The sequence below is a fragment of the Scyliorhinus torazame genome, chromosome 22, assembly GCF_047496885.1.
Source record: "Scyliorhinus torazame isolate Kashiwa2021f chromosome 22, sScyTor2.1, whole genome shotgun sequence".
Lineage (NCBI taxonomy): Eukaryota > Metazoa > Chordata > Chondrichthyes > Carcharhiniformes > Scyliorhinidae > Scyliorhinus > Scyliorhinus torazame.
The window spans coordinates 47,429,731-47,453,449 of record NC_092728.1 but is presented as its reverse complement, the minus strand read 5'-3'; the positions used below and the strand labels follow the sequence as shown (position 1 = coordinate 47,453,449).

The following is a 23,719-nucleotide window of genomic DNA, read 5'->3' as shown; positions in this document are numbered from 1 at the left end:
GTTGTTGCTGACATCTCGCATTGTTGCCTGTGCCGTCCAGATAACAGACTTTAATTTGGCTGTGACAAATTGAAAAATGTTTTAACGTATCTTTGGGGCAAAATGTCACAGAAAATTACAGCATGAAAGAGGCTCTTTGGTCCACCGTACCTGCGTCAACTCTTTGAAAGAACTACCCAATTAATCCCAGTCCCGTTCTTTCCCCTAGCCCTGCATTTATCACTTCACTATTTATCTGGCTCCCTTTGGAAACTCGCTATCGACTCTGTTTTCACCATCCTTTAACACGCTCTGGAAAAATTTCTCGTCAACCCCCTTCTGCTCCTTTAGCCAATAATCTTAAACCGGTTCCCCCTGGTTACTGACCCTCCTGCACAATTATATCTTGAGCTGAAGGTGACTTGCTACGTCAGAAAATTCATTTAATTCAAGACCACCAATGCCCCAAAATTACAAATACGATGAGTGTTGTATTTATACAAGTCAACTGAGGGAGGATTGTTGGTCAGGACAGTGGAAAATCAGCAATGATTCACTGATGCTGGAGGGCTAATTACGGAGTGTTACTTATTTTTCTTAGTAACTTGTGGAATTTTACTCCACTGAGAATTTTCACAGGAAGTGCGCAATGAGTGCAGTCGATGGCTGCATTAATTTAAAAGGTTCGACAAACTTTCCTTAAGCGAGTCCTTTGGGAGCATGGAGATTAAAGTTTGTGGGAGGCTATTCTAGTGTCTAATTGTTCTTGGAAAAAATAAATTAGGAAGAAGGCATGTTCTTGATTAATGATCAGGGGTTATGGGGAGAAGGCAGGAGAATGGGGATCAGCAAATATCAGCCATGATTGAATGGCGGAGCAGACTCGATGGGCCGAGTGACCTAATTCTGCTCCTATGTCTTATGGGATGTGTACAGTTGGAGCTGTTGGTCTTTGAGCTCAGTCGCTTTTGGATTTGATGTACTGCTTAGAAATGTATTGTCCACTTCAAACTTTTATAGATAGGCTTTTCTTTCGTTCTCGAGTCAGTGCCAGCTGACCAACATAACCAACTGGGGGACACTGGTATGTCATGAATAGTTGTTTGTACTTTGTCACAGCCTTTGTCCCTTCTGATGTGGAGCACTTAACCAGCTTCCCTAGGCAGCATCAGGCCGTGGCAGTGGAGGCGGTGGCACAATGATATTATCACTGCACTGGCAATCCAGACACCCTGGGGACCCGGGTTCAAATCCCATGGCAGATGCTGCAATTTGAATTCAATTTATTTAAATCCTGGAATTCAAAGCCTCATGATCATGAAACCATTGTCGATTGTCGTAGAAAACCCTCCATCTGGTTCACTAATAGAACAGTACAGAACAGGCCCTTTGGCCCTCGATGTTGTGCCGAGCCTTGTGCGAAACCAAGATCAAGCTATCCCACTCCGTCATTCTGGTGTACTCCATGTGCCTATCCAATAACCTCTTGAAAGTTCCTAAAGTGCCCGACTCCACTATCACAGCAGGCAGTCCATTCCACACCCTAACCACTCTCTAAGTAAAGAACCTACCTCGGACATCGTTCCTATATCTCCCACCCTGAACCTTATAGTTATGCCCCCTTGTAACAGCTTCATCCACCCGAGGAAGTAGTCTCTGAACGTCCACTCTATCTATCCCCCTCATCATCTTATAAACCTCTATTAAGTCGCCTCTCATCCCCCTCTGCTCCAAAGACCTTTCCTCATAAGACCTACCCTCCAAACCAGACAGCATCCTGGTAAATCTCCTTTGCACCCTTTCCAATGCTTCCACATCCTTTCTATAGTGAGGTGACCAGAACTGCACACAATACTCCAAATGTGGTCTCACCAGGGTCATGTACAGTTGCAGCATAACCCTGCGGCTCTTAAACTCAAGCCCACTGTTAATAAACGCTAACACACTATAGGCCTTCTTCACGTGTTCCTCCACATTCCTCAAAACCCTGCCATTGACCCTGTAATCCGCATTCAAATTTTTTCTACCAAAATGAATCACCTTGCACTTATCAGGGTTAAACTCCATCTGCCATTTTTCGGCCCAGCTCTGCATTCTATCAATGTCTCTTTGCAGCCTACAACAGCCCTCCACCTCATCCACGACTCCACCAATCTTGGTGTCATCAGCAAATTTAGTCCACCGACTGGCAAAGTGGTGGAAAGTAAGAAAGTCCGAGTTCTAATAACGGGTCCGAGAGTGAATCGGGTGTTACAAAATGGCCATATACTGGAGAAAGAGCATCTGACCAGGTGAGTGAAAGAGAGATCTTACACAGTAGTCATCCCAAAAGACAGCAAAATGAAAAACAGAGGCAGCGGCTCGAATAGATCACACAATGAAAGGAGATCACACAATGAAAGGAGATCACACAATGAAAGTGTCTCTTGGGAAAGGAAATCTGACTCCAGATCCACAAGAATGTAGTTGATTTTTAAATGCCCTCTGAAATGGCCTCGCAAGCCCCTCAATTCAAAGGCAAATGGGGATGTGCAAAAATGCTGACCCAGCCACATCGCACAAATAAAATAATATCTAGACCTCACAGGAGCAGATGGCTAAGTGTTTGTTGGAAAGACAAGAAACGTAACCATTTTATTACAATCCCAGACCAGAGCCCTACAGCTGCTAGGATACTGGACAGAAACCCCAATATTTTATTTTAATTTTCTAAGACTGAGGAAAGGATACCTCGCTCCAGGAGTGATTTCACGCAAAATAGACATTTGGTATATTAAAACAAAGTTTAGTACTAACACAGTATTAACATATCTTTAACATCACACACGAGAAATATATTACAATTACCCCTTAAACAATGCTAATCAATACAATGACACAACAACCCTTAACTGCTATCTTTATTCCCACTCAAACTCAGATCCCAATCCACTTTAAAATACTGTTAGCACTCAGGAATACTTGCTGTGCAGAGATGTCTTTTGAGCCTGTTTGAAAAGATAGACCTGAACCCTGTCAGAACAATACAGAATTCCTGGCTGCATTTCTTCAGAAACTTCTCAATTTATCTTCCAATCACAAAAACTAAAACTCTGAAACTCAACACCTGACTGCTTCAACCCGTGACTCCTCCCATTATCTACATATTCTTACTAACTGAGCACAACGGGTGGGATTCTCCACTCCCGCGCCGAAGTGCCCACGCCGTCGTGAACGGCCCCTATCCCGACCGATTCAGGGCCCGATAATGGGCTAGGATCGGGGCCGCGTCATCTACACGCGCCAGGCCTTGTTGCCGCGTAAAGGCGGCACCGCATACATGACGCTGCCGGCGCTGCATAACTGCCGTCACCCGCGCATGCGTAGTTGCTGTCCTCTCCGAGTCCGCCCCGCAAGAAGATGGCGGACGGATCTTGCGGGCCGCGGAAGGAAGGAGGTCCTCCACCAGAGAGGACGGCTTGACGATCGGTGGACGCCGATCGCGGGTCATCCCACATTTGAGGTACCCCCGGTGCAGGATTTCCCCCCCCGCCCCCCAGCGTTCCCGCGCTGTTCCCGACGGCAGCGACCAGGTGCGGACGGCGCCGGGGGGAAACCGCCATTTTGGCCTGGCTGCTCAGCCCATCCGGGCCTGAGAATAGCGGGGGTGCCGGAGAATCGCCATTTTGGGTGTCTCCGGCGATTCTCTGGCCCGCGGAACGCGACGGGGCCGTTCCCGCCACTTGGGAGAATCGCGGGATGGCGTCGGACCGGCGTCCCGGGAAATTTTGGCGGCCCAGGCGATTCTCCCAACCGGCGCGGGAGTGGAGAATCTCGCCCAATGTCTCTAATTGACTAAACAAAAGTCCATTCGCCTAAACTTTTTATGATGCTTTCATTGCACCTCTGGCTCCAAAATAGGCAAGCTGTCTTGCAAGTCAGGATTTTTAAAAACAGTCATAACACCCACTAACCCAGGATTTTAACCCTCACTGCACCAAATACATATAGAACATAGAAAATAATACAATATATCTGAAATCCCTACATTCATCACACTAGATACTCTCAGAACATGTCATGGACACTTCTGGTGGAGGGCATGGAGTGAGTGCTCGTACATTTGGTGGCTCCCGCTTGAAATGTATTTTTTCGGTCCATCCCCACCCGAATTGTGTGGTGTCTGAGAGCAAAAGGTGCTTTAGTGTCCAGGGATTGTAATACTCCTCTGGTGGGACTAGTGCATGGCTCACCGGACCAGGATTGCCCCGAGGAAAAGAGAGCAACTGGAGCAAGAAAGTTTTCGTAGTGTGACACAGGAGAAGATGGCGGAGAGCAAGGGGGCAGCGCTGCCCACCTGGTGGTTGGCGGAGCAGTTCATTCCTCAACCGCAAATTTCAGCAGCAGAGGAAGGAGGCCTCCGAGGATTTGGCCACGGTGGTGGAGCCGCTTAGGGTGGCGATTGAGTGGGTAGAGCAGAGGCAGAAGGCTCAGGGCCTGGCGATCCAGAAGGTGCAGGAGTTGGTGGTCGAGCATGAGGATCGGTTGACCTTGCTGGAGATGGGGATGGTGTTGAGCAGCCAGATGAGGTTGAGGGAGAGGTTGGAGAACATGGAGAATCGCTCCAGGAGGCAGAATCTGTGGATTGTGGGGATGCCCGAAGGCGTTGAAGCGGAAGCCTCCAAGTATGTGGCGAGCAAGTTGGAGAAGCTGATGGGCGGGGGGGGCTTTTGACCGGCCGCTCGAGGTGAATCAGGCGCTGAGGAGGAGGCCGCTGGTGGAGGAGCAACCGAAGCAGTGGTGGTGAGGGTGCATTTGGTTCTTGGATTAGGAGAAGATATTGAGGTGGGCGAGGCAGATTAAGACGTGTACTTGGGAGTGGAGTGAGTTGCGAATCTACCAGGACTTGGATACGGAGCTGGCCAAGCGGAGGGTTGGGTATAATCAGATACAAGAAGGGGTGAAGTTTTGGGTTTTGTACCCCACCTGCTTTGTGAGTGACACATCAAAATAAATAATTTTACTTCATGAGGGGCCATGGACTGGGAGGAATTTGAGGACATTGATCTTTGGAGAGGAGTTTGTTCTCTGTATAGTGTGGGGCACATGGGGTGTGTGGTTTGTGACAGGGTAAGATGGGGGAGCGGTGATGGTGAGTGTGCCTTTTGTTTTTCTTTGCTGGTCATTGGGAGGGTTGGGGGGTGAGTTGGGAGGGTGAGGGGTAGCCAGAAGCCTCGAGTGGGGGCCACTATGCTAGCTGGGTGGGCTAGTTAACGGAAGTGAAGGAATTGTCAGGAGGAAGTGAAGGGATTGTGGGGGAATTGTAGAATTATGGAATTTACATAGAACATAAAGGAGGCCATTTGGCCCATCGAGTCTGCACCGACCCACTTGAACCCTCACTTCCACCCTATCCCCGTTACCCAATAACCCCTCCTAACCTTTTTGTTTACTAAGGGCAATTTATCATGGCCAATCCATCTAACCTGCACGCCTTTGGACTGTGGGAGGAACCCGGAGGAAACCCATGCAGACACTGGGAGAACGTGCAGACTCCGCACAGACAGTGACCCAGCGGGGAATCTAACCTGGGACCCTGGCGCTGTGAAGCCACAGTGCTATCCACTTGTGCTACTGTGCTGCCTTTACAATGCAGAAGGAGGCTATTCGGCCCATTGAGTCTGCACCGGCCCTTGGACAGAGCATGCCTCCACCCCATCCCCATAACCCAGTAGCCCCATCTAACCTTTTGGATACTAAGGTGCAATTTAGCATGGCCAATCCATCTAACCTGCACATCTTTGGACTGTGGAAGGAAACCGGACTGTGGAAAGAAACCAGAGCACCCGGAGGAAACCCACACAGATACGGGGAGAAAGTGCAAACTCCACACAGGGAGGGGAGGGGATTGGTTCTTTGTTTGTGTGTGGGGTGGGGGGAGGGTTGCTGTCACAGATCGGGTGCAGTTGGGAAGGGATGGTGGCGGACATCTTGGGGCAGGCCTGGAAGGGTCCGTGACACGGGCCAGGTGGGGGAGGGGGGAGGAGGGGGGAAGGGGGGGGGATGGCTTAACAAGGAGTATGGCTGAACGGCAGGGGCATGGGGGGCAGAGAGCCCTCACAACCAGGCTGGTTACGTGGAACATGCGAGCGGTCACATGTTTTCATGCACTTGGAAAGTTTGACGGCGGAAGTTTGTTTTTAGACCATAAGACATGGAAGCAGAATTAGGCCACTCAGCCCATCGAGTCTGCTCCACCATTCAATCATGACTGATAGTTTTCTCATTCCCCCATTCTCCAGCCTTCTCCCCATAACCTCTGATCCCCTTATTAATCAAGAACCTATCTATCTCTATCTTATTTTTTTATTTTTATTTTTAAAAATTGAGTACCCAATTCATTTTTTCCAATTAAGGGGCAATTTAGCGTGGCCAATCCACCTAGCCTACACATCTTTTGGGTTGCGGGGGTGAAACCCACGCAAACATGGGCAGAATGTGTAAACTCCACACGGAAAGTGACCCAGAGCCGGGATCGAACCTGGGACCTCGGCGTCGTGAGGCAACAGCACTAACCTGCTGCGCCACAGTGCTGCCCTCTCTCTCTCTCTCTCTCTCCCTCCCTCTCCCTCTCCCTCTCCCTCTCCCTCTCCCTCTCCCTCTCCCTCTCCCTCTCCCTCTCTCTCTCTCTCTCTCTCTCTCTATCTCTATCTCTCTATATCTTAAAAATACTCCGTGATTTGGCCTCCATAGCCTTCTGCGGCGAAGAGTTCCACAGATTCACCACCCTCTGGCTGAAGAACTTCCTCCTCATCTCTGTTTTAAAGGATCGTCCCTTTAGTCTGAGATGGTGTCCTCTGCTTCGAGTTTTTCCTACAAGTGGAAACATCCTCTCCACGTCCACTCTATCCAGGCGTCGCAGTATCCTTTAAGTTTCAATAAGATCCCCCCTCATCCTTCTAAACTCCAACGGGTACAGACCTAAAGTCCTCAACAGTTCTTCATACGACAAGCTCTTCATTCCAGGTATCATTCTTGTGAACCTCCTCTGGACCTTTCTAAGGCCAGCACACGTGGGTTTCCTCCGGGTGCTCTGGTTTCCTCCCACTGTCCAAAGATGTGCGGGTTAGGTGGATTGGCCATGCTAAATTGCCCTTAGTGTCCAAAAAGGTTAAGTGGGGTTACTGGGTTACAGAGATAGGGTGGAGGCGTGGGCTTGAGTATGGTGCTCTTTGCAAGGGCCGGTGCAGAATCAATGGGCCGATTGGCCTCCTGCACTGTAAATTCTATGAAATATTTTCTTAAATATGGGGCCCAAAACTGTTCACAATACTCAAATGGGGTCTGACCAGAGCCGTATACAGCCTCAGAAGTACATCCTTGGTCTTGCATTCTAGCCCTCTTGGCATGAATGCTAGCATTGCATTTGCCTTCCTAAATGCCGACTGAACCTGCACATTAACCTTAAGAGAATCGTGAACAAGGACTCCGAAGCCCCTTTGTGCTTCTAATTTCCTAAGCATTTCCCCATTTAGAAAAAAGTCTATGCCTAAATTCCTCCTTCCAAAGTGCATTACCTCACATTTCTCCACATTGTATTCCATCTGCCACTTCAGTGCCCACTCTCCTAGCCTGTTCAAGTCCTCCTGCAGCCCCCTTGCTTCCTCAGTACTACCTGTCCCTCTACAGATGTTTGTATCACCTGCAAACTTAGCAACAGCGCGTTCAGTACCTTCTTCCAGATCATTAATGTATATTGTGAAAAGTCCCTCCTGAAGGTGGGAGACCAGACAAGGCTGAAGAAGGGATGGGTGAGGCAGATGTTCTGTTCGGGGTTGGATATGGATCCCATGGGGTGGCGGTGCAGGCGAATAAGAAAGTGATTTTTGAGGTGGGGAGCATTGTGGTCAATCCAGGGGGTAGGTATGTAATGGTCAGCTGGAGGGGATGCCAGTAGACCTGGTGAAGGTTTATGCCCTGAATTGGAACGATGTGGGCTTTGAGTGTTAGGGAGGATCCCGGACCTGGGCAAGCACCAACTGATAATAGGCGGCGATTTTAACATGGTTCTGGATCCGACGTTGGACCAATTGAGTCCTGAGGTGTCGGCGGCGGCTTGGGAGCTGAGGGGGTTTATGGATCGTGGTGGGGGGGGGGGGGGGCGGAGAGAGAGGACACATGGAGGTTTGGGAGGCCGAGGGCGAAGGAGTTTTCGTACTTTGCGCATGTATTCCGGGTGTACTCCCGGATTGATTTCTTTGCGATGGACAAGGCGCTGCTGGCAGCAGTGGCTGACTCGGAGTATTCGCTGATCGTGGTTTCGAACCATGCGCCTCACTGGCACAGGGAAAGGCCCAACGGCCACAATGGAGGTCGGCTGTGGGGTTGTTGGCAGATGAGGGGATGTGTGAGAGGGTGAGGACTCTCATCCGGGGCTATGTGGAGCTGAATGACACGGGGGAGGTCACGGCCTCCACGCTGTGGGAGGCACTTAAGGTGGTAATGAGGGGCTAATTTATTTTGATCCGGGCGCATAGGGAAATGTGGAATGTGAGGGGAGGACAAGGCTGGTAGGTGAGATTCTGGGTGGTTCGAAAATACTCAGTGATGCTAGAGGAGGATTTGTTCAAGCTCCAGATGGAGTTTGGGCTTGTGTCCACGGGTAAGGTGTTGGGGCAGCTGCGGAGGGCCAGAGGGGCAGTGTACGAGTATGGGGAAAAGGCAAGTCAGATGCAGGCCCACCCGATGAGGAAGCAGGTGGCGGGAGGGAGATTGGTAGGGTGAGGGATGGGAGGGGCAAGGTGGTGGTGGACCCAGAGGGGGTTAATGGGATATTTGAGACCTTTTGCAGAAGGCTTGCATGAATTGGATCCCCCTCCTGGGGAGGAGGGGATGAAACCCTTTCTGGATGGCTTGGCGTTTCCTAGGGTGGAGGAGGAGAGGCTGAAGGGATTGGGGGCCCTGGTCGGGATGAGGGAGGTGATGGACGGCGTTGGGGCGATGCAGGCAGGGATGGCCCCGGGGTCGGACGGGTTTCCAGTGGAGTTTTACAAGCGGTTTGGAGCAGAGCTAGAGCTGCTGCTCGTAAGGATGTATAATGAGGGCGGGGAGTCGGTCCCCCACATCATCACAGCCATCCATTTACTTGATTTTGAAGAAGGATAAGGACCCGGAGCAGGGTGGGTCGTACCGCCCGATGTTGTTGCTTAATATTGACGCCGTGGATTGAGGATTGTGTGATTCTGGTGAAGATTCTGGTGTCGGAGCAAACCTGATTCTGGCCCATTAGTTGGAATAACTTTATTCCTCGACCCCTCGCTGCCATTTGCTGGGATTTTACTCCTGATTTTCGTGACTCTGCTTGGCTTTTGCTCACCACGCATCATCACGTTTACTTTCGGAAATACAAATACCGACTTGCTCTTCCTGTGCTGCGATTTTCTTTGTCTTGTTTTCCTGTGCCTGACTCTCGTCTCGTGTTCCACAGGAGCAGGGGAAGCTGGATCAGGGTCTACGAGACCAGCAGCGCTACCTGGAGGTGGAGCGTCTGCGGCTGCAGGAGGAGCTGAAACAAGGAGAGCGTGGAGCCACGAACCTCATCCACAATCTTCTGGAGGATAGTGAGAGGTGAGGGGAAGGAGTGGTGGTTGGGGGGGGGGGGGGGGTTCAAGCCAGACTTTGACACAATGACCCAGGGTGCACTTGTGTGTGTCATTCAGGCTAAGACAGCACATCTTGACTCTTAAAAGAAAATCGAACATTAGAGATGTTAGCATGAGTGAGGCTATTTGTTGGTGGGTGGCTGGTCAACGGGTGAACACTTTCTTCCTGGAAAAGTCAAATTTAAAAGTGTGACAGAAAATAGCAAGTTATCCATTAGCTAGTGGAAGCGAGAAATCACATTATAAGTTTGGTTGTTCTCGATGTGAGTACCATCCCCAATTTGAGTTCTCCCTCTGGTTTCATATGCCAATGGACCTGACCAGTTGTCAAGAGGTTTTGAAAATAATGTAATATTCATTTTAATCCTTTCTTTCCCCACCACTTCATTGTCTTTGGTGCTTCTTTTCTTTGCAAGAGTACCGTGAGATTTTTTACATCCAGCTGAGAGTTTAAACGTCTGAACTGAAATTGTAGCTGACATTTGTAGCACTCCCTCGGTGCTGTTCTGAAGTGCCCACTTTCACTGCAAGCTTCCGTGATTTTAATCAGCTCAGCATTGCTTCAGCTGCCTGGGCTCTAAGCTCTGGAATTCCCTCCCTAAGTCTCTACGCCTCTCTATCTTCTTCACCATGCTCCTTTTAAAAACCTGCATCTCTGACCAAACGTTTTTGTCATCTGCCCTCATATTTTATGCCTGTGTCAAATTTTGCTGTGGAACACCTTGGGAACTTTAATTATGTCAGGTTGCTGTGGTTAGGGCTTCTGGATTCGGACTTGAACCCACGAGCATTTGGTTCAGAACTCAGATTGACACGACTGAAGCAGGGGTCATCATCTGCACCTTTACAAGTGAGCACTGACTCAGGGAATCACTCAGTACCTGTCATTAGAGCTGGGCTTGCTCCAGCCTATAGCCTGTGGGTTATTGAGAGTACATAGCCCAACATTCAGATTGTGAGAGGCAGTCCATCAGGAATCGGGTATCTCAAAGTGTGCAATTTATTTGAATCCAGGGCTGATCAGCGGTTCTGGTCGGAGCTGAGGTTTATAGGCTAGATGTGAAATTGATAAAGAGCTCTCTTGTTAATAACCCAGGCTGTTCATTTGTGATTTTGCTGTCTAACATGAAGGCTTAGCGGAGCCTGTCAAATTGTATTGTTTTAGTGCAGTGACATTTAAATCTGCTCGTTAGATTATCTTGAACTGGGGCGGCACGTGGTGCAGTGGTTAGCACTGGGACTACGGTGCTGAGGACCCGGGTTCGAATGCCGGCCCGGATCACCGTCTACATTTCCTGAATAACTATCCAGGTAAGTAAGTGGAGTTTGCACATTCTCCCCGTGTTTGCGTGGGTTTCAGCCCCACAACCCAAAGATGTGCAGGTTAGGTGGATTGGCCACACTAAATTGCCCCTTTTTTGGAAAAAAATAATTGAGTACTCTAAATTTATAAAAACAAAGGATTATCTTGAACTAATTTCACTCTTCAAAATCCCTGATATGGTTTATTCACACATTGCTAAAATCTGGTTGTCAGGTTAAAAGCAAAATAATCCGAGACTATCGGGATGTTAGCCTTTATGACTGAAACCTAAAGTGGAGGAAAATTTGCTACAATTATACAAAGCCCTTGCTAGACCACATCTGAAGTTCAGGTCGCAGCACCTTTTCTGAGAAGGAGCGCAACATCGATTCACCAGAAAGTTACCAAAGCTCCAGCACTGATTTTGGGAGCTTCTTCTGCAAGTCTATTTAGGTGGAATCCATTCATTACTAGGATTTCAATCTACGACACCTGTTATCCAATGCTAGCAGAACAATGTGTAGTTATATAGTGCCTTCACAAATTCAGGACAACCCAAGCACATCACAGCTAATTTTCCAAGTATTATATCAATGTTGCGTTGTAGATTGGTGCATTGCAATCTCCCCCACACAACAACCAGATGGTAGGCCAAATCTTCTGGCCTCTGAATAGATGGCAACCAGACATGCGATCGATCAAAAATACGCACCAGAAATTTGTGGTTGTCGTGACACAGAGACCGCTGTGGGAATTGCCCGTGAAGCTGCAAACTCTGATGGGCAGTCCCCCTGCTCCCCGGGACACCTCTGTGAAACTTGCCACTCTGAGTTCCGCAGTACTCACCTGGAAAGTTACCCAGGAAATGTGAGACAGAAAAGTCCTAGTCTAAAACCTGGATACCAAAATTACTGACAACTCCCCCCCCCCCCCCCCCCCCCCCCCCCCCCCCCAAAAAAACACCTCATCCTGACTACCCGACTACACTACCATCCTATATGCCGACCTGACTGCCCCCCCCCCTCACCGACCAACCCCCATCTAGCCCCCTCCCCCAACTACCCAACTTGCCCCAACCCAACCTGACCACACTCCCAACCTGACCTGAACGAACCAAGCAGACTACCCCCTAACCCGACTACTCCCTTCACCCACTCGCCCACCTATCCCTGTACCCACTTCCCCATTCTACTCACCTATTCCCCCACCTCACCCATTTCCACATTCATTGAACCATTCATTAATGTGTAAACTGGATCTTTAAACTCACCATATGGCAGCTGTAAGAATGGGGATATGTCCTGTCGCTTCTCTCCCCTCATCCCCCTCCCGACTCTACCCCATCTGATGGCATTCCCTGATGGATGCTATACTGCGCTTTGCTTTGAAAGCTGGGCTTGGAAGACTCTGGTAGAAATGTGCAGTGGCATCGAGTTGGGAGAATTTGCGAGCACAGAGGCATTCCAATGATATTGCTACTGTCTGGAGATCCAGGCCATTCGCTTTCAAAATATTGGCCAGGACAGCAGGGAGAAATCCATCAGCTCTTCCTGGAATACAGCGATGGGATCTTTTACATCCGACCAAGAGAGTAGACAGACCCTAGGTTTAACACCGCATCTAAATGATCTCTCCTCCAGCAGTGCAGCACTCCCTCAGAACTACGCTAAAGTGTCAAAAGCAACAACAACTTGTGTATATATGTAGCATATTTAGGGTGGTAAAACATTCCAAGATGCTTAACAAAAGCAGTATCACTGTAAACACTTCTGGTACCGTGCAACAGAAGAACAAATCCGCTAACAAAAAGCTTGATCAAATGGTTAGGATTAAGGAGCATCGTAAAACAGGAGGCTTGGATTGGTTAGGGAGGGCGTTCCAGAGCATGGGGTCCAGGAACTGAAAACGCAGCCGCCAATAATTAAGTGATTAGAATCGGGGATGCTCATTAGGCCACAATTGGAAAAGCCCAGAGATTGAGGCTCGGAGGACGTTACCGAGATGGGGAGGGGTAAGGCCAAGGAGGGATTTGAAAGCAAGAATGAAGTTTTTAAGATGGAAGATACAAAATAGGCAGTCTTGATAATGTGATCGGCAACCAGGCCAATGGCTTCTCTGGATTAGGATGTGAACCCACAAGCTTCTGAGTTTGAGGTGAGTGCACAGCTACAGCTGACAATCCCTTCCATGCGGAGCCTCTTCCGAGTGGGCTTGTCTAATAAATGGATGGCCTTAGAAGAGCAGTGCTGAGGGGACAAAGGCCCGATCGTGGCAGACACTCGCTGGTTGCCATGGGCTTGACCCCTGATCCTAGCCCAATCATTCTAGAACCGGTGGGCTGAGCTGAGCAAAAGCGGTAAATGATTTAAAATGAGAATGTTGCCCTCCGCCGAGGAGAGAACTTTGTGAGAGATCTGAGGGTGCGTTTGCCCTTGTAACTCTCCTTTTCAGTATCATGTCTCTGGTGTAATTAAAGTGTTTTTTTTACAAAATTGCTTCTCTTTTCAGGCGAAAGCAGAACTCAATGCAGCTCGAATCACTGGAAAAAGAGAGGTGAGGAGTGAACAGGGCTTGGACGGTGTAACCTGAAAGCTAGGGGTTCAAAAATATAATTCCCTGAAAGTTTAGCTGGATCAAACCATAAAAAACTAAGCAACAGTATTTTGAACACTGGCGCAGAGCTCAAAAGTAAAGAGGTGGTGCGAAGCGAATACCTGGCAATAATTAGGGTGTGGTCTAGTTAGTTTGTACTGTTAAAGTGGCCCCATTATCTAAAATAGAACATTAAAGCCATAGAGAGCAGACAGTGTACATTCCCCAGCGATGGGAAAATTCTAAATTTGAAACCGTTCCTTCTGGAGTACAGTAATCGACTGGTTTAGCGCACTGGGCTAAATCGCTGGCTTTTAAAGCAGACCAAGGCAGGCCGGCAGCATAGTTCGATTCCCGTACCAGCCTCCCCGAACAGGCGCCGGAATGTGGCGACTAGGGGCTTTTCACAGTAACTTCATTGAAGCCTACTCGTGACAAGCGATTTTCATTTTCATTTAAAATTCCAAAGGGTTAGGGCGGCACGGTGACGCAGTGGTAAGCACTGCCTCAAGGACCCGAGTTTGATCCCGGGTCACTGTCCTTGTGGAGTTTGCACATTCTTCCCGTGTCTGCATGGGTCTCACCCCCACAACCCAAAAAATAGTGCAGGGTAGGTGGATTGGCGACGCTAAATTGCCCCTTAATTGGAAAAAATGTTTAAATAAAATTGCAAAGGCGAGTGGGTATGTGCTGTATCCTTTAAGGAGTCGATGACAAAGGGGTGGCTGTTTAAAATCCTTGAAGAATAAAGATCGAGATGAGGAGGAATTTCTTTCTACCAAGGATGGTTGGAGGATGGAATGATTTGCCACGTGGGATACAGACCCTTAGAGGGAAAAGTGGAGAAATATTTGAAGCAAAGGGACGTGGGCAGGGCAGTGAGATTATCTTTGGATTTCCCTAGCAAAGAACTGACCGAGATGGTGGGCCTACTGGCTCCTATACTATAATCACAGCCCAAATTTATATTTCCAGCATGTTATGTTTTAAAAGCAAAGCATTTGTTATAGGTTTCAAATACTGATATGATTAATTGTAGCCTTTTTGGCCCCTGACGATGGGGTCAGATCCTGTCCAGGCGACTCAGGCTACAGGTCAGCCTGAAGAGAGGCCAAAGTAAATAGAACTTCACTCAATTCCTCTCCCCCCAGCACCCTGTGTTACTGACTATCTCTACCGATGTTAATCCAGCTTCCTCACACTGTCACTCAGTAACCCTTCTCCCACCAGTGCCCTGTGTTACTGACTGTATCTCTATTGATAATCCAGCTCCTTCACAGTCACTCAACCCTCTTCCCCCAGCGCCCTGTGTTACTGATTGTATCTCTATTGATGTTAATCCAGCTCCCTCACACTGTCCCTCAGTAACCCCTCGCCCCCAGCACCCTGTGTTACTGACTGTATCTCTGCTGATGTTAATCCAGCTCCCTCACACTGTCCCTCAGTAACCCCTTTCCCCCAGCACCCTGCGTTGCTGACTGTATCTCTACTGATGTTAATCCAGCTCCCTCACATTGTCACTCAGTAACCCCTCTTCCCCCCAGTGCCGAGTGTTAGTGACTGTATCTTCACTAATGTTAATCCAGCTCCCTCACACTGTCACTCAGTAATCCCTCTCACCTCACTATACTGTGAGGAGCCTGAGCGGCGTTAATCCAGCTCAGTGATGTTGGACTCTGTATTAGCTATGTGGAGCTGCCTGCTTCAGCCTGTGACAGTATCTCTCCTCCCAGGGTCAAGTCTGATATTATTGTGGCCATGATCAGAAAGGCTTTATTTTTTTGCCTATTGATAAAATCTTTGAAAGCAGAGAATATTGCTAATGGAATTTTAATAGCCTTTGACTAGTCACCTGGAACTGTCAGTCATTGATGTATTGTTGTAAAACGCTCATCCTGTAATCTCCCAACAGACTGAGGATGGATCAGCTGATGGCAATTTCACAGGACGAGAACGAGAGGCTGCGAAAGAGAGAGGTGGCAGGTCAGTAATCTGCACTCTAACCTCTGACCCTGATCATTTCCCATTTATTTAGGATTGCTGAATTATGTGTATGTGTGTGTATTTTTTTAAAAATCCCTTTGCTTGATGTGGATCTGTTGTGAGCACTCGCAGTCCAGCCCTCTCCAATGCTGGGCCACGGGTAGGACACATGCTGCCAGCTGATTGCTGTATCTTTGTGTAAGGAAGGACTTTCCTCTCATCTGAGTTGCCAGTTGTTGGATTTGAGTAGCACACCAGCGATCTGAGTACGTCGAGGCTGGCGCTCCAGTGCAGTGCTGAGGGAGTGCTGCACTGTCAGGCATGCAATCTCCCAGATAAGATGATAAACCAAGGCTTGGTCTGCTCCCTTGGAGGGGATGTATGAGATCTCAAGAAGTAGAGAGGAGTTCTTCCCCTTGCGATGCATTGTAGATGCACGGTTTAACAGCACCTCCGACAGTGCAGCACTCCCTCAGTCGTGCAGTGTGTAGTATCCGCCTCGATTTTGTGCTCAAGTGGCTGGTGTGGGATTTGAACCCACAACCTTCTAACTCCAAGATTAGAGTGCGGCTGCATTAATGCAAGCTTTTTAATTGGAGCAACAGTGGTGATGTTGAGAGCTGGTGCTCCACTGCGTGCCACTGTGCCTGCTGAACAGCTGTCAAGAAGGAATATGACAGCCAGGTGCTGGGTGTGCAGGAAAAATGAATGGGAGGAGGAAGTATTTCATCTTTTTTGTTTCTTTTTCAAAATGCACTGTGAACATTTCAGTTCTGTGATCCAGCCATCCTGCTGCCTGGCAGAGAAACCAGATGTTGCGGCACCATTGTCGTGCCACCAGCCTGGTGTAATGAACTCCAGATACTGACCTTAATTTTAAATCAAAGCCAAGATCAGGAACTCTGGGCTTGGGAACTACAGTTCCAGCCAGGCTTTGGGACTCCTGCGCATGCGCCGGCTGGGGAATGGCCAAATGTGCCCAGTTCATCCATTTTCGTGCTTTTGGACTGGGAACCCGTCCTGCGCACATGCACACAAGATGAAATGCAGAACAGGGTGAAACTGCAGGTCATGTGATTTGAAGAGGTGCGCCATTTTAGAGGTGTCCCAGGGAGCGGAACACGGGGAAAGGGGTCAGGGAAGAGGTCCCAAACCAGGAAGTGGAGGCAGAAACCAATACCAGGTAATGGACAAGGACAGAGGTCAGAAATAGATCCTGTTAAATAAAGGTGAGAAAAAGGAGCAGACTACAATAGGCTCCGAATTAAAGAGAGAGAGCTGTGGGAAGTGGGCTTGAGAGAAGCCTAAGGATCGGAGAGGGCAGTCGAAGGTTGGTGACTCCGTGCTACAGGCTATAAGGACAAAGGTACCATTTGGTATTCTGCTTGGCATGGCCGAAGATCTGAAATTGTGCTTCAAAAGTGAAGCTTATGCGTACACAGAGATCCAGGGGAACGGTATCTAAGAAGGTGAGATCGAAACCCTGGTGGTAGATCCTTGTTGAAACCATCCGAGTGGGAGCAACGATTGGGAGAGAATTCTAAGGCAAGTTTGTCAAACGTGGAGGTTGGAAACCTTCATGAGAGAGATTGGAAAATCGGGTGACTTTTCTGGGTGGGTTGTTGAGAAATCCATAGAATCTGCTTTGGTTACGTCTACTTTGGTGTATGGTGTATCTGTCCACAATTCACCCGTTAATTCACGTGGAACAATCATGAACATGAAAAAGGCAGAAACAATGGTAGTCGGGAGGAATACATTAGAAGAAACTTGAGTGAAGATTGAAGTGGATGGTATCACACTGGAACAAACCGCTAAGTTTTGTATGATTAGGACAATAGAAGATAGTCGACGTGATGCCCAAATTAGGATAGAGATGGCCAAAGGTAACTTTTGTGAAGTGGAAGGATGTGTTAACAAGAAGAAAATACAAACTTTGGACAAGAAAAATACTCAAAAGATGTTACATTCTATCCACTCCCCTGACAGCCTCCGAGACCTGGACAACAAATAACGATCTGGGGAAGAAAATAGAGGCCTTTGAAATGTGGACGCCAGGGCATATGCTAAAAATTACATACATAGACCAATGAGGAAGTGTTTGATTTTGCAAGAACAAAACAATTTATTTTTTTAAATTTAGACTGCCCAATTCGTTTTGTTCCCAATTGAGGAACAATTTAGCGTGGCCAATCCACCTACCTGCACATTATTAGGTTGTGGGGGTGAGACCCATGCAGACACTGGGAGAACGTGCAAACTCTACACAGACAGTGACCCGGGGCCGGGATCGAACCCAGGTCCTCGGAGTCGTGAGGCAGCAGTGCTAACCATTGTGCCACCGTGCTGCCCCTAGAACAAAACAAATTCTAAAAGTCCAGAAAAGGAAATGTTAGTATTTTGCCCATTTGAGTAGAGCTGAAAAGCTACAGAGGTTTCCTCCAGAGAGCAAAGGGCAGCAGAAAGAGGGGTCAGCCTGGGCATAGTTGGATGACAGACATCACTGAGCAGTTGTAGATGAGCTACAGTGGATATGTGAGAATGGCACCCACAGACGAGTGTGACGTAGCATGATAGCCGATCCCATGGTAGGAGTAGCTGCCAGCAGCAGCAGTATATATCTTTGGGCGTTTGATCCATATTTTGTTTGATTAGACTGTTGTGCAGTGTCTTGGAATGTTTTACTATATCAAGGGCTCTATATAAAGTCCTCTTGCTCCTTTTCCCTCCATGTGTCTTGCAGCTGCAATGCAGGAGATGCTGTCTGAAAGCTCGATGAACAGGATCCTGCAGATGGTCTATGAGACGAAGCGACGGCAGCTGGTGGACGAGGCCAGCACCAGGTACAGGATAACTAGCAACATCGCGTGAGGGGATTGCGGAAGTTTTGGGGGTCGGGAAGAGCAGCATCACTGTTAACTCTAAATCAAAGTAAAATCCCATAGATAGGGCAGCACGGTGGCACTGCAGTCTCATGGCGCCGAGGTCCCAGGTTCGATCCCGGCTCTGGGTCACTGTCCATGTGGAGTTTGCACATCCTCCCCATGTTTGCGCAGGTTTCGCCCCCACAACCCAAAGATATGCAGGGTAGGTGGATTGAACACGCTAAATTGCCCCTTAATTGGAAAAAATGAATTGGGTACTCTAAATTTATTAAAAAAGAAAAAAACAAATCCTGTAGATGCTGGGATCTCCAGGGAGACGTGCAAGATTAGGGGTACTGGTTCAATGTTGGGTAGTGGGACAAGGGGGTGGTTGTGCAGCCCCAGGAGAGAGTTGGGGTGGGGAGCATGTGTGAGGGATGGCCTGGCCCCAGGAGCGGTTGCAACGTGGTGGCTTTGGGCTGTGGGAGGCTGGTATGTGTTGTGGGAGGGGTGAACTGCCGTAGTGTGTCTGTCTGTGCGTCTGTCTGGGGTTGAGAATCACCGGAATCTGGACATTCAGTACAATGAGGAAAAAAAGGTGTCAGTGAAAAGAACAAATGACAGCCAATGGCCTATCATCGGGTGAAATTGAGCACAGAAGTTGAGAGAAAGCTCAGAGGAGATCTGACAGAAGTCTATAAAACTCCTGGAAGAGTAGTTCACTGAAGCAGCACAGTGGGTGGACCTACACCTCGGGGACTGCAGTGGTTCAAGAAGGCAGCTCACCACCACCTTCTCGAGGGGCAAATGGAGATGGGCAACGAATGCCGGCCTGGCCAGCAAAGATCACATCCCGTTAATGAATTCATTTTTTAAATTAAGTTTATGGGCTGGAATTTGTTAAACTCTTTCCACTTGTCAGTGAATCTAGAACAAGGGGACATAAGTGTAAGATCGGTACCAACTGATCGGGGTAGGGTGCTCACCGATGGGCCGAATGGCCTTCTGCACTGCAGGGATTCTATGATCGAACAAAGGATTTAGGAGGAATTTCTTTACATAAGCAGTGGTGTGAATATGGAACTCGTGATCAGGTGAGGTGCTTGAAGCATGTTTAAGAGGCGTCTTGATGCATGTAATGGAGTAGGGATACATGAGGCAGGACGGAATTAGAGTGGCAGAGGACACCTGAAGTTTATAAACACCAACATAGACCAGGTTCAAATCAGGAAGGGGTTGAATAGATTCTCCCCATGTCTGCGTGGGTCTCACCCCCACATCCAAAAAAGACGTGCAGGGTAGGTGAATCGACCACGCTAAATTGCTCCTTAAATGGAAAAAAGGAATTGGGTACTCTAAATTTATGGGGAGAAATTGGAAGAAAGAGGAAGGTGGTCAAAATGCTGGGACCTGGAGAAACCTTCCACTCCTGGGTGGGCCATAAACATCGGGGAAGTGACGAGCAAGGGGTAGATAGATAGTCCCCACCTCTACAGTGCAGGTTTAACAGAAAGGGGAGAGATAGCCAGTGAGTTAGGCCAGAACAAAAGTTCTGGTGGAAAGAGCGATGAGGGAGAATATTTTGCTCCCATCAAGGAATCTCCGTAGCTGCGTTCAGAGAGCTTACAGCACTGACCTACTAGTCAACCCAACCGTTTGGGTTCACCAGGCTGTGACAGGGCAGCACTGGAAGGTGGCATTAGAAGAATTAGCGCTGTGAATTGGGCTGTGAGCATTAATATCTTGCAATAAATTCCTGTCACCCTGAGCTCTGCTTCTGTTTTTCAGCATGGCTGAAATGGATGGTAAACTTCAGCAGATCCAGGCCTGGCAGCAACTGGACCAGAACAAGACCGTCGGGCAGATTCTCTCGGAGGTGAGTGTCCGTCGGTGTTGTGTGTGCAGCTGAGCTGTCGCCACTCCCAGTGCTGATTGTGTTGAACGGGGTTGAGGGTGCGAGCCGGGTGTTGAAGATAAATCTGTATTTCCCAGATAATAAAACCTGACGTTGCTGGAAATACTCAGCAGGTCAGGCAGCATCTGTAGAGAGAGCAATAGAGTTAACGTTTCATGTCAACAGCCTTTCATCAGAACTGGGAGAAGTTAGAAATGTCATTGGTTCAAGGGAAAGTGGGGGGGTGGGGGGGGAGTCTATTATTGGGTGGAAGACAGGAGCGATTAATTAACAAAAGGATTGATGATGTAAGGCCAAAGGGAGTGATGATATAAATAAGAAAATTAAAGACATTGGGGCATTGAGCATAACAATTGGCAAATCATGCTGCAGCTGTATAGAACCTTAGTTAGGCCACACTTGGAATATAGTGTTCAATTCTGGTCACCACACTACCAGAAAAATGTGGAGGTTTTGGAGAGGTTGCAGAAGAGGTTTACTAGGATATTGCCTGGTATGGACAGCATTAGATATGGGGAGAGGTTGGATAATCTTGGTTTGTTCTCACTGGAATGACGGAGGTTGAGGGGCGACCTGATAGAAGACTACAAAATTATGAGAGGAATGGACAGGATGGATAGTCAGAAGCTTTTTCCCAGGGTGGAAGAGTCAATTACTAGGGGGCATAGGTTTAAGGTGCGAGGGGCAAAATTTAGAGGGGATGTGCGAGGGAAGATTTTTACACAGAGGGTAGTGGGTGCCTGGAACTCGCTGCCGGAGAAGGTGGTGGAAGGAGGTATGGTGGTGACATTTAAGGGGCGTCTTGACAGATACATGAATAGGATGGGAATAGAGGGATATGGACCCCGGAAGTATAAAGGGTTTTAGAATAGATGGGCAGCATGGTCAGTGCAGGCTTGGAGGGCCAAGGGCCGGTTCCTGTGCTGTACTTTTCTTTGTCTTTGAGGTGTGAATGGCAGAATATTGAACAGCTGCCACCTGAAAGCAAAAAAATCAAGAGAAATACCAGTCGAACGCAAGCATTCTCATAATGTTAACGCCCCTTTTTTGCCATGAAATAGGTGCAAACACAGAAACTTAGAAACACACTCAGCCCCGCTCTCACATGCACATACACACCTTCACCTCTCTCTCACACACACATACTCACAGCTCCTCTCGCACATGCACTCACCCCCACACACACTCACCCCCCCTCTCTCATACACTTACCCCCCTCCCTCACACACATTCACTCCCCCCTTTCTCACATACGCGCACTCACCCCCACTCTCTCCCACACACACACAACCCCTTCCCTCATACATACTCGCCCTCCCTCTCTCATGTTCACTCAACCCACTCTCACGCACACCCCTCCACCATCTCTCACGCACACATACTTCCACCCCCCCACCTCTCTCTCTCACTCCCCCTCACACACACACTCTCCCTCCCTCCCTCACACACGCACCCTCCTCTCTCTCATATGCAAGCACACACTCACCTTCCTCTCTCACACAAACTCCCCCCACCACCACCACACACCCTTGCCTCTTTCATACACGTTGACTCACTCACATTCATCCTCCCCTCTCTCTCTCTCTCTCTCTCTCTCTCATATACACACACACACACACACTCATAATCCCCCTCTCGCGCACATGCACACTCACCCCCTCACTCTCACACATGCACACTCGCCCCCCTCGCACACATTCGCGCTCCCGCCCCTCACACACACACACACACACACACACACACACACACATTCGCTTCCCCCCTCTCTCACACACTACTCCCTACACGCACTCCCTCTCTCCTCTCTCACACATCTGTCCCCCCCACCCCCCTCGGCCTCCGTGTCTCTCTATCTCTGTGTGTCTCTCTTTCACACACACGCGCATTCACCCTCCCCTCTCACACACATGCACACTCACTGCCTTCTCTCACACACATGCACACACATTGACCTGTCTCTCTCTCTCACTAATGGTCCGTCTCTCTCTCTCGCGCACGCTCTCTCGCTCTCTCTCACATGCCTCCATGAGGCCCGAACCCCCCATACCTCCTCAAACAGGTCTCTCACCGCTTTTGTCAGCCTGTTTTCGTTTGCCGGCTCCGTTATCTGGTTCAATCCTCATTGTTGGCCGTGGACTTTCTGCCCAGCAAGATGGAATAAATCAAATGGACCAGTCAGAGAAAAGTCTTGGTTGACTGACTATCAGCATCCAGTGCTCTGAGTTGTCTTGCTCTGCTTGACCCATTTCATTGCTGTAATTATTTATGGAATTGGTTAGTTGGAATCCTGAGCTAGGCAGCAGAGGATGGGATGGAGAGGAGGAGAATTGACCACGATAAGAAATTGCAGCTCTGAGTCAAAGGTCATCACTGATGCAACTTAACAGGGTTTACTTAAATGAAACGAGACGTCACTCCTCCTATTCAACCATTCTGCATCGAAATCTGGTGGTTTATCCGGTCTGGGCTGAGATAGAATTTCTCCTGATTATCCAGCAGAATCTTCTCCAGCCAGAGTGGGATGAGAATGTGGAACTCGCTGATACGCGAAGTGGCTGATGTGATACATTGAAGGGAAGGTTAGATAAGGGGGAAAGGAATATCCTGGTAGAGTGAGATGAAGTGGGATAGATAGAGGCTGCTGTGGACCATAAACACAGGCATGGGACCGTGGGATGGGCAGAGGCTGCTGTGGACCATAAGAACTAGGAGCAGGAGTAGGCCATCTGGCCCCTTGAGCCTGCTCCGCCATTCAATGAGATCATGGCTGATCTTTTGTGGACTCGGCTCCACTTTCCGGCCCGAACACCATAACCTTTAATCCCTTTATTCTTCAAAAAACTATCTATCTTTATCTGAAAAACATTTAATGAAGGACCCTCAACTGCTTCACTGGGCAAGGAATTCCATAGATTCACAACCCTTTGGGTGAAGAGGTTCCTCCTAAGCTCAATACTAAATCTACTTCCCCTTATTTTGAGGCTATGCCCCCTAGTTCTGCTTTCACCCACCAGTGCAAACAACCTGCCCGCATCTATCCTATCTATTCCCTTCATAATTTTCTATGTTTCTATAAGATCCCCCCCCCCCACATCCTTCTAAATTCCAACGAGTACAGTCCCAGTTTACTCAACCTCGCCTCGTAATCCAACCCCTTCAGCTCTGGGATTAACCTAGTGAATCTCCTCTGCACACCCTCCAGTGCCAGTACGTCCTTTCTCAGGTAAGGAGACCAAAACTGAACACAATACTCCAGGTGTGGCCTCACTAACACCTTATACAATTGCAGCATAACCTCCCTCGTCTTAAACTCCATCCCTCTAGCAAAAAGGACAAAACTCCATTTGCCTTCTTAGTCATCTGTTGCACCTGTAAACCAACTTTTTGCGACTCATGCACTAGCAAACCCAGATCTCTCGGCACAGCAGCATGTTTTAATATT

The 23,719-nt window shown here is 48.6% G+C and overlaps 1 protein-coding gene across 7 annotated transcripts in view; it reads left to right on the top strand.

Moving 5' to 3' along the window:
* Positions 1-23,719, top strand: part of lrsam1 (leucine rich repeat and sterile alpha motif containing 1) — a 140,830-nt gene that overhangs the window by 96,036 nt on the left and 21,075 nt on the right. For all 7 annotated transcript variants that reach the window (XM_072488178.1, XM_072488181.1, XM_072488180.1 and 4 more), the window contains 5 exons: positions 9,446-9,585; positions 13,432-13,476; positions 15,428-15,498; positions 18,242-18,341; positions 20,151-20,238. In XM_072488178.1, the coding sequence (XP_072344279.1) occupies positions 9,446-9,585; positions 13,432-13,476; positions 15,428-15,498; positions 18,242-18,341; positions 20,151-20,238 (444 nt within the window). The remainder of the gene's footprint in view (positions 1-9,445; positions 9,586-13,431; positions 13,477-15,427; positions 15,499-18,241; positions 18,342-20,150; positions 20,239-23,719) is intronic.